Source organism: Mus musculus, chromosome 9 (assembly GCF_000001635.26).
Source record: "Mus musculus strain C57BL/6J chromosome 9, GRCm38.p6 C57BL/6J".
Taxonomy (NCBI): Eukaryota; Metazoa; Chordata; class Mammalia; order Rodentia; family Muridae; genus Mus; species Mus musculus.
Window position 1 is genome coordinate 104063256 of NC_000075.6, and position 13515 is coordinate 104076770.

General features: G+C 41.5%; 1 protein-coding gene across 1 annotated transcript in view; it reads left to right on the forward strand.

Moving 5' to 3' along the window:
* The first annotated feature begins 468 nt into the window (after nt 1-468).
* Nucleotides 469-13515, forward strand: part of Acad11 (acyl-Coenzyme A dehydrogenase family, member 11) — a 63933-nt gene continuing 50886 nt past the window's right edge. Inside the window, exons 1-4 of the mRNA NM_175324.4 lie at nt 469-648; nt 10367-10466; nt 12562-12687; nt 13075-13236. Coding sequence (NP_780533.2) covers nt 506-648; nt 10367-10466; nt 12562-12687; nt 13075-13236 — 531 coding nt within the window. The 5' untranslated portion in view covers nt 469-505. The remainder of the gene's footprint in view (nt 649-10366; nt 10467-12561; nt 12688-13074; nt 13237-13515) is intronic.

Here is a 13515-nt window from a genome sequence, read left to right on the forward strand (position 1 = left end):
CCAGGTCTCAGCAGAGCCAGCATCATATGTGTCCAGATCAAGTCGACGGCCATTCCGTCTTTCCTATCTAGGAGGCCATGAGAAACACCAGGGTCTTTTAATGCAGGCTCAAGGTTCTGGCGGACTCTCTTCTTGCACGGACCGCACAGGTCTTCCGCTGGCGCGTCCTTAGTCTAGGGTGACAGCTGTTTGTCTTCATTCGCCAGAGTCACGTTTGCGACCTTGTTTTTCTATAAGACTGAGGACTCCAGCTCTGACGCTGAGGGTAAATTCTAAGTCTGGTCCCACAACAGGCAATTCTTTTATTTCTCCACCAGACTCCGAGTCCCAGACTCCGCCTCCCACATGGCTTTGCAGCAACACTGCCCAGAGTCCCGGTGATTGGCTTCTCCTAAGCCCCGCCCGACCACGCCCCCCCCCCCCCCCCCCCAAGTGCCGGTCTCCTTTCTGCCTTGGCGCAACCTCCGTACAGTCTGTGGATTCCTCGGTGACAACAGTGGCGGTCATGGAGACGGATGTCACCAGTGACACCGTGGAAGTGCTACCCCAGCACAAGTTCGACCTCAGGTCCCTGGAGGCCTACCTGAATCAGCACTTGCCGGGCTTTGGGTCAGATTCCCGGGCTGTGCTGACTGTTACTCAATACAGGTATCAACCATAGCCTTTGCCTCCTGGGAACATGTCTGTGCTTGGTGCTTCGCTTCCTTTGGCCCTGGGTGGGTGTCTCATTTGCCCGGTCGGGATTTCTTTCCCTGCAAGGATGCTTCCTGGATAATTTGTACTCGAATCCCAGGCTAGTCTGAATTAGAGGGCAGGAGCAGAGGTGCAGTATCCATTATGCAGTGCAGTCTTGTTAAGGACTAAAATTATGTGTCTAATTCACCGAGAGTGTTGCGGCTGAACACTCTTGAATTCCTAATAGATATCTTCTGTGACCTTCTGTGCTACAATCTAAAGATCAGTTTCTGAGGGGCTGGTGCCATTTTGTTTAATTGACCTTAGTCACCTGGGGCTAGGTTAATAATACCAGCTAAAATATACCAATTCGATTCTAGACATTCCACTTCACTGTTTTTAGCACCACTTAAGGCCTAAGTTCTTGAAGCAAGGGAATTAAACGGGAGGAGGTGACTCCAAGAATACCTTTCCCCACTGACAAGTGAATCTGGTTTTAGTCTGGTGTTTTGTAAATAGAGAGGGTATTTTTTGTTTGGTTTTTGATTTTTGTTTTTTTTTTACTTTTATACAGTTCCAGTATAAAACCATTTCATATGGTTTCAGTAAACTGTGCCTGGCCTTTCTATCTGGGGATTTAACTGTAACATAAATTCAGAGATCAAAGTTCCTTTCCTGTAATATTTGCCTGTATCCATTAGTCTTGATAAAGAAATGAAGTGATTTAGGTGAAAGGACTTAAGCATTGAAATATCCGTGGAGAGGTGGAATAAGTAATAGTTGACACTTCTAAACTTAATACTTTGTGTTGTAAACAGACTGAAGCAGGTCAAAGTTCACATTTCAGTGATTAGTTCACTCTGTGGAATTTGGCCAGCTTATTGTCCTGCTTTCAGATAAAGGTTATATATGTTCACATTACTGTGGTCCTGTGCAGACTTAAAATAATTCTGAATTAAGTTGATGTTCACCAAAATCATGCTCAATACATGAAATTAGTTGTGATACAAAAAAAAGTACTTCTGAAGTCAAACCTAGGGCTACATGGCTTTAATCCCAACAATCTAAAGATCCCTGGAGATTGGAGGCTGAGGAAAAATGATTGTGAATTTGAGGCCAGTCTGGGCTATGTAGCAATCCTTGGTTTCAAACACTATTTTTCCAGGAATGTTATATAATCTTGATTTAACATAGATGTACATATTCAACAGAGAAAACACATTCATTTTCAGGACATATGAAAAATTATAAAAATAAAAGTAGATAGATAGAAAGAGAGAGAAATAGTAAGGCCACAAAAATCTCAAAGGAATCTTTTAAAAGTTTAGACCAGTTCTATGGCTTATCAGGTAAAGGCACCTGCTGCTGAGCCTGACAACCTGAGACAACCCCCTGGAAACTACATTGTGGAAAGAGAGAGACAGATCCTGCATGTTGTCCTCTGACCCCCACACGTGTGCCACCAAATAAATAAATATAAAGGGGGAAAACACACATTTTGACAATATAAATGCAACTTTTTAATAGGATTAAAACAGCAAAGAAATGCTATCCAGAAACGACTTGTTTTGTGTGTTGAAAAGCCAAGAGCAACATAGGTAATAGTTTGTTAAACTTAAGAGTACAAATCACTTGCATTTCTATATCTTAGCAACAGTTGAAAAATGACACCCAAAAGCTCTAATAAAAACATCCCAAAACATTACCTAATAGAAGGTGTTCAAGACCTTTGTATAGAACATAAAAAAAAACCTCATTAGCAGTTTTTAAAGAACCTTAGAAGTCACATACATGAGCAGGAAAAGTCAGGATTGAAAAATTTTGCTCTTTGTTCCAACTGATCTATAGATTCAAAGCAATGTTAATCAAAATTCTGGTTTTTTTCTCTAATTTGAAAAAACCTGCTTCTAAATTTTATGTGAAACCAAAAGGTTAACAGAAACATTCCAAACAAAACAAACAAACAAAAAAACTGAGTGGGAAATCTTGTCGAAGACCCTCTGGGCCCCTTTGTCTGAACAGGTCTCTAGTCACGGGTGGACAAAGCGTAGGATGAATTGACAGACAGACACACACAGGAGAGGTCGTGTGGAATCTGCATGTATTTTTCAAATCGAGCATCAGACTTTTTATGCAGAAGACAATAAGGAAGTTGGGTGACATATTCGCAAGGTACAAATGAGGTAACCGGAATCTTACATAAAACAGAAGAATGCAAACACAAAAGGTCTAACGAGAACCACCTAGGATAGAATTCATTGTTAACAACTGGGATCAAAAAGGGCTCCACCTAAGATTCACTTAATCTTAGAAGCCAGGGTCAAGGGCTTCATGCCCTTGCCATAGTTCCTATTTTAGTCTATTGTATAGTCCACCTTCCCCTTAGGCCGTTGTAAATACGTGTGTATGGGTGTAACTCAGCTATAGTCTTAGAAGCCAGGTGTGAGGTCTTTACTCTCTTAGGGCTAGGGCTTTCACACCCAAGTCATGGTTCTAACTAGGGAGTTCCGTTCTAGCTAACCATCTCATGAATAATGCAATACTCTAAAACCACAGCCCGATCTACTTCCTAAACCATTGTAAATTCCTGTATATGGGAGCACTTGGCTTTTATTGATAGTGTAATACCAGAGGCTATTCTGAATGTCACTGTCTAGCTCAAGGACGTTCTAGGACTGTTGGAACACTGGCGGAAGGCTTTAGCTATGTCAGAATTCAATCTTAAAAGGCACTTATAATAAAGAGAGCACGTGGATCCATCCACTAGACTAACGTGGGAATGGAAAATTTAGAGAGCACGTCAGACTCCAGGAGCGAGTTTCTGTGAAACTCTTTTTGCTTCATGAGCAGCTTTTAGGCATCCCTGCCCGACAGGCTGACTCAACCAGAGTGCCGTGGCAAAATCTGAATTAAAATGACAGATATGTTAATGAGATAGAGAGTTCACAAAATACCCGTAGAACTTATTTGACAGTGCTTACACTTAGAACCAACTTGGGGGAAATTGGAAGATCCACAGGTAAAAGATGACATGAGCCTGTGGTGGAATAATTACCCCTATGAAATACAACTTTCTGTAAGGAAATTGCCAAGCAGGCTGTGGGCCTGCCTCAGTAAGTGGAGTGCCCCCAAGCATGCATGAAACTAGGGTCAATCCCCAGGGCCATATAAACCAGGAATAGTTTGTGATGGTATGTGTCATTTTAGCACTTGGGAGATAGAGGTAATAATATTAGAAGCTCAAAGTTGTCCTTGAACAACTTCACAAAATTGTTCTCTAATTTCCTTATGCATATGGTGGTATGCATGTTCACACATGTGCACACACTATATGTGTGTGTAGGTGTGTATGTGTAAATACATATATGTATTATGTGTATGCATACACACATATACACATAAATATATGCATATATGTACACATATATATATATACACATATATATAATCCCCAGCATTGGTTAGGATATGAAACATTAAGTCTTATTAAGGTATAGGTCTGTATAGTAACCATTTACCAACACTTGACATTATCCTGTAAAACTGAGATCAGAAAGATATGTGTGTCTCTTGCCTCAGAAATATTTTCCTTTTTTTTTCCCATTTAGAAGCATTTATTTTCAGATGAGGAAATTGAGATCTAGGCAGAATAAACACTTGCTCAAGGTCACTCTACATGTGGATAAAATGGATGTTCTTAGTTATTCAGACACACATGGACTGTTCCAATACCTCCATTTTATTTGTTAAGAATGAGGAGATGTGGCAAGTTGAATAAATGCATGCATATTACCTGGGAAATAACCTGTGAAATGGCAAAGTGCCCATTCTCATTGACAAGGTAAATTATAAGTGGCTTAAGGGAATTTTTAATACATTTTTTGGTTAAATGATGCAAAAATGAGGAAAGATAATAGATAATTCTGAAACAGTGTGCTAATAGTTTCCTGAAGAAGACAAAGGCATAGTGCAACCCATAGTTTCCAATCACACTTAATCATGAATTGTTTCCTAACCTTCTCAAAGGATTTGGAAATATGTAAAGAGATTATCTTCAGAGCCTATAGCATTCATATGGTTTACTACATAGGTTTATTCCACATCTCTTTTTTTATTAAGTATTTATTTCATTTACATTTCCAATGCTATCCCAAAAGTCCCTCACACACTCCCCCACCCACCCACTCCCACTTCTTGGCCCTGGCGTTCCCCTGTACTGAGGCAGATAAAGTTTGCATGACCAATGGGCCTCTCTTTCCACTGATGGCCGACTAGGCCATCTTCTGATACATATGCAGCTAGAGACACAAGCTCTGGGGAGTACTGGGTAGTTCATATTGTTGTTCCACCTATAGGGTTGCAGATCCCTTTAGCTCCTTGGGTACTTTCTCTAGCTCCTCCATTGGGGGCCCTGTGATCCATCCAATAGCTGACTGTGAGCATCCACTTCTGTGTTTGCTAGGCCCCGGCATAGTCTCACAAGAGACAGCTATATCTGGGTCCTTTCAGCAAAATCTTGCTAGTGTATACAATGGTGTCAGCATTTGGAAGCTGATTATGGGATGGATCCCCGGATATGGCAGTCTCTAGATGGTCCATCCTTTCGTCTCAGCTCCAAATGGTGTCTCTGTAACTCCTTCAATGGGTGTTTTGTTCCCAATTCTAAGAAGGGGCAAAGTGTCCACACTTTGGTCTTCCTTCTTCTTGAGTTTCATGTGTTTAGCAAATTGTAACTTATATCTTGGGTATTCTAAGTTTCTGGGCTAATATCCACTTATCAGTGAGTACATATTGTGTGAGTTCCTTTGTGATTGGGTTTCCTCACTCAGGATGATGCCCTCCAGGTCCATCCATTTGCCTAGGAATTTCATAAATTCATTCTTTTTAATAGCTGAGTAGTAAGTACTCCATTGTGTACCATATTTTCTGTATCCATTCCTCTGTCGAGGGGCATCTGGGTTCTTTCCAGCTTCTGGCTATTATAAATAAGGCTGCTATGAACATAGTGGAGCATGTGTCCTTCTTACCGGTTGGAACATCTTCTGGATATATGCCCAGGAGAGGTATTGTGGGATCCTCCGGTAGTACTATGTCCAATTTTCTGAGGAACCGCCAGACTGATTTCCAGAGTGGTAGTACAAGCTTGCAATCCCACCAACAATGGAGGAGTGTTCCTCTTTCTCCACATCCTCGCCAGCATCTGCTGTCACCTGAATTTTTGATCTTAGCCATTCTGACTGGTGTGAGGTGGAATCTCAGGGTTGTTTTGATTTGCATTTCCCTGATGATTAAGAATGTTGAACATTTTTTCAGGTGCTTCTCAGCCATTCGGTATTCCTCAGGTGAGAATTCTTTGTTTACCTCTGAGCCCCATTTTTTAATGGGGTTATTTGATTTTCTGGAGTCCACCTTCTTGAGTTCTTTATATATATTGGATATTAGTCCCCTATCTGATTTAGGATAGGTAAAGATCCTTTCCTAATCTGTTGGTGGCCTTTTTGTCTTATTGACAGTGTCTTTTGCCTTGCAGAAGCTTTGCAATTTTATGAGGTCCCATTTGTTGATTCTTGATCTTACAGCACAAGCCATTGCTGTTCTATTTAGGATTTTTTTTTTCCCTGTACCCATATCTTCGAGGCTTTCCCCTACTTTCTCCTCTATAAGTTTCAGTGTCTCTGGTTTTATGTGGAGTTCCTTAATCCACTTAGATTTGACCTTAGTACAAGGAGATAGGAATGGATCAATTTGCATTCTTCTACATGATAACCACCAGTGTGCCAGCACCATTTGTTGAAAATGCTGTCTTTTTTCCACTGGATGGTTTTTACTCCCTTGTCAAAGATCAAGTGACCATAGGTGTGTGGGTTCATTTTTGGGTCTTCAATTCTATTCCATTGGTCTACTTGTCTTTCGCTATACTAGTACCATGCAGTTTTTATCACAATTGCTCTGTAGTACAGCTTTAGGTCAGGCGAAATATTACTTCTTAGAGTCAAGAAAATTTCATATCAGGAAGTAATCTACAGAACATTTATTGTGTTGCTTGTAATAGAAAAATATTTTAAAGGATTTAAATTTATTTATTAGTAATATTTATTAGTAGTAGAATGGAAGAATAAATCACTCATTTGCATAATGGACTACCGTCAGTGAAAATGATTCAACCACAGATGTACATTGTATTGAGAATTTTGGTTTCTTTAAAAAATATATAAACATTATGAGAATGTTTTTTCGTTTTAATCCCAGGTGTGATTTGGGATTTTGGGTATATCAAAGGGTATATAAATGCTAGACCCCTGAGAGGTTACGGGGTTGGTCACAGTTTGTTAAGTAGTCATGTCCTGACAGCGAAGGTCAAACTTGCCCCCGAGGAATTCAGCACCCCTGATAAGCAGGAAGTAGTCTAGTGATAACACACACACCCCTTTCCCCTCCATCCTTCTTTCTCTCCTACCAAGTGTTAGGGGGTTGAAAGGATGGAAGATAAAAAAGAACCCACAAAGTAGCAAAGAACAGCCATAGTACACAGCACAAATAAAACCATAGATAAATAGAGAGCATGTTGCTTAAGGAGATAAACTTCAAGAAAACGATAACTGTAAAATTCAAGACCCACAGTTCTTCACAGATCTACTAATCTCTTCAAGATAGAATATGATGCTGGTTTGCTGTAGCTATTCTGTGCCTTCCAGGTTTTGAAAACATTCTCTTTTTCTCTTATACATTTGTTTTAGCTTTCAAATAGTAAGTCATTTTGGGAATACAAAATATAATTAACAATTCTATAGCTCAATACAACAAAATGTGTCATCTAGCCTTTGTGCCTAACATACCCAGCAGTGGGGTTGCTCTTCTGCAGTTTCTATCTATTGAAGAAGACAGACAACAAACAAGAATGATTTCTGGATATTACTTGCAGGTTTATATGTGCTTGGGCTGATAGAGAATGTCGAGGACAAGGCAGGAAGGTTGTGTTAAGAAGATAGCATTTAACAAAGACTGAAAGGGTTGGGGATGAGGCCATGGAAGCTTTCTAGACTCGGGGACCACTGTATGGAAGGCCAGGGCTGGGAACTGCCTTGTAGGAATACAGACCAGTGTGGACTAAGCACTGTAAAAAGGCCAGGGGCCCCTTTGGATTGTCAGAAGGACTTTGCCCTTTGCTTTGAGTGGAAGTAGGGAAGGTCAGAGATTTTTTTTTTTTTTTTTTTTGGCTTTTCAAGACCGGGTTTCTCTGTGTAGCCCTGACTGTCCTGGAACTCACTCTGTAGACCAGGCTGGCTTCAAACTCAGAAATCCGCCTGCCTCTACCTCCCAAGTGCTGGGATCAAAGGCATGCCCCACCACACCCGGCAAGGTCAGAGATTTTTGAGTAGAAGAGGAAATAATTTGTCATCATTGTTTGGAACAGAAATTCTGCTTGCTGTGTTGATAGTTCGCCAAAAGAGGGCAAAGGTAGAAACAAACCCAGTATGTTGCAGAGTATCAATGAGGTAGGAAAATAGGTGAGAGGTGATCACAGCCCGGGTAGATTTTGAAAGAGTAATTGATTAGATTGGAAGGGAAGAGATAAGTGCTGTTCTCATTTGTCTTAACTAAGCATGGGGTCATCACGAACTGAAGTGGAGGTGGCCATACAGGGTGTCATGGTTTGAGTGTGAAATGTCCCTGCAGGCCTATGCATTTGAACTCTTGGTCCCTAGCTTCAGTAGTTGGTGGAACTGAGGCAGGCAAATGTAGGCAAAGTTTCACCACTTGGCACTCCAAGTACCATTTTCTAATGATGGACGTTGCACCTGGAACCACTACCTGACTCAAGCTACATGTACCTTCCCCTTCAAATAACGCAGTAGGTTGTTCCTGCCGTGGCAGTCCCTGAATGACTGGATTTTTATGCTTGCTGTGTCCATTCATGTGTGTCTCAGAACATATGGAAAGTATCCTGGAACTAGATGCTAAAGGCCCATCCAGTCAGGACTAGTTTGGAGGCTATACACAGAAAGACAAATTGTGTCTTCTGAGTGAACTTTTAGGGAAACTGGTGTTTACCAACTTATGCCTATACTTGATTGGGCATGCTTATGAGTAAAATCACTATGGAAAAGTACATTCACCGTAAAAACTAATGTAGCCCAAGGCTATCAAAGCAGAGAACCATTCTCAGTATGTCCTTAGCAACCAACCAACCTTCCTCCTGCTGGACCCACAAAAGAAAGCCCCAAACAGTAAGCGCTGCTTTGGCGTACCCTTGCTCAAGTAGCCAAATGAGTCCTTGAATGAGACCCTACATCATCTCTTTCTATAAAACTTCTCGCTGCCTTGACACTGATGTGGACTTCTTGAAGATACCCCAAACCTGGAGATACCCAGACCACTGACAACAACCTTTGTGACATGTAGCCTAGCTCACAGAAGTGGGCTGCAGGGGCCAGGCCTTGAAGGTCATATGTCCTTCAGTTCAGATTCCAGCTGGGACGATGCTTCCTGACTTGCCAAGAGGTTAGAAGCACTTACTGCAATCTCCTGCCACCACAGACTGGGCCACTGTGCCATGCTCTCCCGTGAGATAGACCATAAACCCTGAAACTCAGCGCGAAATAAATGGTGTTTTTCTGTCTCCCATAAATTACTTCTGGAAGACATTTTCTTGTAGTGAAAAGAAATGCTACTAATATTTTTAAATATATGTATATATATATATATATATATATATATATAAGTTCTGTTTTGTTAAGTTTCATATGGTTTCTAGACAGTTGAGTGAATGTGTTAGAGTAACCAGCTGGGTATAGATTCGGGGCAGAGAAATGGTCTAGACAGGTTTGAAAGCAATTGACAGAGAAGGTGTTGGAAGCCACAAGACAGAACAGCTTACCTAGAAAAAGAATCTAGGGGGACTGGAGAGATGGCTCAGTGGTTAGGAGCACTGACTACACTTCCAGAGATCCTGAGTTCCATTCCCAGCAACTACATGGTGGCTCACAACCATCTGTAATGGGATCCAATGCCCTCTTCTGACATACAGATGTACATGTAGATAGAGCCATATATATATATATATATATATATATATATATATATATATATAATGTAAAATCTTTGAAAGGAAGGAAGAAAGGGAGAATAGGAAAGGGAGGAAAAGGAAAGGAAATAAGAGAAAAGAGAAGTGAAGAGGATCTAAATAAAATGGTGGTTTAGCAATCCAGCCACAGCAGCCCAGTGTTAAGAAGTTGAAGCGTTGCAAGGAGGATACAAGGGAGTTTGAAAAGGAGTGGCCAGAGGTTTGTGCCAGCGGTCTTGAAAGGGCATTAGTGGAAAAACGGGAATGAAAGCCTCCTGGATGGACTGAGATGGGTTTACGACAGGCTATGAGGAAGAGACTTGCAGAAAAGGCTTCAGGAATAACTAGACGTTTATATGCAGCTAGAAGTGCTTAAGAACTTATGCAAGAGAAGACTGTAGAACAAAGAACCCAAGGAAACCAGAATGATCGGAAATCCAATCCACAGGAGATGGGATTGTCTGAGCTGCGAGTGGCAGCCTGCCCAAGCTACTGACCGGTCCCTGTGGTCAGCCCAGTGTTGAGATGTTTATTTTGGATTCCTGTGTTTTCTGAGATTTCAGTAGGATTTCAGGAAAGAGACATGTTTATAATTGACCTGTGAACTCTTTTTTTTTCCCCCCCTAGATCAGGACAGTCAAACCCAACCTTCTTTCTCCAGAAAGGATCTCAAGCCTATGTTCTCAGGAAGAAACCACCCGGCTCTCTTCTTCCCAAAGCACATAAGGTATGACACAGAAGTGCAGCAGCGAGCCTTTTTTCCACCACAGGTAACCGCCTCGGAAAAGCACAAGAGCAATCGAATCTGCATTTGAAGACCTCCTCACGCAGTTACTGACTAATGCAAGCACACTTCACTTTTAATTACAAATTCACTTGGATTGCGTGTCCTTTTTTTTAAAAAAAAAAAAAAAAAAAAAAAAAAAGGATCTGCAGTTGAAGACCAAAGATGTGTTTAAACTCCCATCCCAGTGAGCTTCCTTGTTCCCTGCGGATATGTTCGCTGTTACTCATTTCTAGCTGCCTTTTTCTTTTTTCTTTCTTTTTTTTTTTTTTTTTTTTTTTTTTTTTGTCTCTGCATGCCAAGAGCATTGTCTATAATGATGGTCTTTACTTGATGAGTTTAATGTATTTACCTTGGGCATCTTATAATCATTCAGGGGTTAAAAAAAGAGAAAGACCTGAGTGTCATTGTACAGTAGGCTTTAAGGTTTAGAATCATCAGGGAAAATTAAAGAAGATGTCTGTTACAGATTAAATTTTCTAATTATTCTGAGTTGTTCACTACCTAATAAATACGTCAACCAAGTTATTGTGCTATACCTCATAAATACATACAAACATGATTTGCCAGTCAATTTTTTAAACTAAATTTTCCTGGTTGCAAAAACAGGAATTATCTCAAGATAGCAGGAAGGGACATAAATGCAAGTCCTGCAAAATGTACTAAGTACTCTGCATACGTGGGTGATACTGGCATCATGTGCTTCGTAGTCCTTCACCAGGAAAGACCACTGTGGGCGGGTTCGATATCATAGTGACAGGGGACACAGATGCTCATTTTCTTGGCTCCATCATACTCCTGACAACATGAAGTAACTTAGATGCTTACAAAAAAGGAGTTGGGTAACTTTTGTTAATGTCAACATGGCATGGCTGAAAGCAAACCCCACCCCCACCCTGCCTAGAAATGTCTACCTCAGAAGCAGTCCTCTTTGAGTCTCCTCCTGACTATGTCCCACTTGAACACCGCAGAAAGCTCTCAGCCTAAGTCCAGCTCCATAGATGTGGAGCACCTTGTCTGAACTTCCTCGGCTTTCCCCAAGGCTGTGTTTTAAAAAGCAGTGTCCCTGCTTTGCTGTTGTCCCTAACCCTTTTGCCCCTCCCTCCCCTGACACACACACACACACACACACACACACACACACACACACTCACACACTCCCTGCCATCCGCTCTCAGTTCCTGCCACATCTCTTTCAATAGCCCTCAGTGCTATGGACAGTTCCCACTTTGGGTTAATTACTTCCCTGGTCCATGACTGCATTACTCTTTGAACTCAAGCTGAGCAACATGTTTCCCCTTCCCTGGAACTGGTCAGTCACTTCTGCCCCAGTGTGGCAGGCACTTTCTACATGCACAAATCATCCTTGTTCACCCATATTACATCTCTGCTGTAAGCCACAGCCTTGGGACCTTTCTGGGTCTGCAGGTGTCCCACCCAAGGATATAAGGTTTCCTCTTCTCTTTCCTGAGCCCCAGCTTTAAGATCAACTTCTGGGCACCTGGTTCCCTTCAGTTATCTGGGTTCCCAGAACAGACCATGTACCTATAAGGGTCTTCATGCTCCTTCCTTGGAAGTTTGCTGCTCTCTTGATGATCAGAAGGAATAGGTGATTTCCCCTTCCCACAACCACTGCCTGCCTTCTCCAGCTCCTGTATCTGACTAGAGGAACTCAATCCTAAGCCTCCTGAGAACTACGAAGGGAGAGGTGAAGCCAACAAGCAGGGAACTTGTGAGAACACAGAAATGCCCTTTAACAAAAACCTGTGAAATATAGCCAGGCGGTTGCCTTTGTGCTACAAGAGCCAGTAGTAAGCCTCATGCAAATGCCTATCTTTTTACCCCAGTTAAATAAATGATCATGCTTTAGAGATGGCCTACTTTGTAATTGTAATGGCTGAACAAGCTCCTGTTAAGGGAATATTACTGTCAGCTCTGGGTTACATATTGACACATGTTGTAGCCAATAGCCTCAGTTAAGGTTAGCCCACATGTAGTTATTAAATTTCTGTTTCTGGATTTTAATAATCCTATTTAGATTGACAGAGAATTCAAGATCCAGAAAGCCTTGTTTTCCATTGGATTTCCTGTTGCCAAGCCCCTGCTATACTGCAGAGATGCTTCAGTTATCGGAACGGAATTTTATGTAATGGAACATGTGCAGGTAAGTTAACAATCTTACTTGGTTGGTGCTTTTATATTGCTAACTTGTTCTTAAATACCCCTCTAGGTGGCAGTAAAGAGCTACCAACAATTGTAGCCAAACAGGGAGATGGGGATGTGTGTGTGTTCTTATTGGGGGGAGGCACCCTTCCACATAGAAAGAACAAACCATTAAGAGCAAATTCAAATTGTTTTTAATTTGAAGATGTGGGTTACAAGCAGTTTAAAACCTTCAGGTTTAAACTGCTTCTAGCATGTCCTTGAATTTTGCCTTTGGTATGTATCCACATACACATTTCACAGACAAGCCTACGCCTAACATGCTCTGTAGTTTGCTGAGTTTGTCTGTCAGCTATTTAAAAACTGGCCATTGTGATCACTTTGATAGGGTCGGATCTTTCGTGATTTTTCCATTCCTGGAGTTAGCTCAGCAGAACGTGCTGCTATATATGTGTCTGTGGCAGAAACCCTGGCATGGCTACATTCTCTGGATATACGCTCGCTGAAGCTGGACAAATACGGTACTGGAGTCGGGTACTGCAAAAGGCAGGTAAGCCATCTGCGTCAGAATGTACTGCATGGTCTCAGAAGTAACGTACTATGAATGACTAGTGAAAGCAAGCCCTGTTTGTTATGTGGCTGTCTGAAATTTTGCCACTTAACATCTTCTTTGGTAATGTATTCAGATATCTTTTTAGCATGAAATAATGCTGGTGTGTGTGTGTGTGTGTGTGTGTGTATTTTGAGTGGATGAACCTGTATCTGCAGGTACACAAGTATGGCACATGGGTGTGGAATGAAGGCCAGGGATTCGCCTCAGCTTTCATAT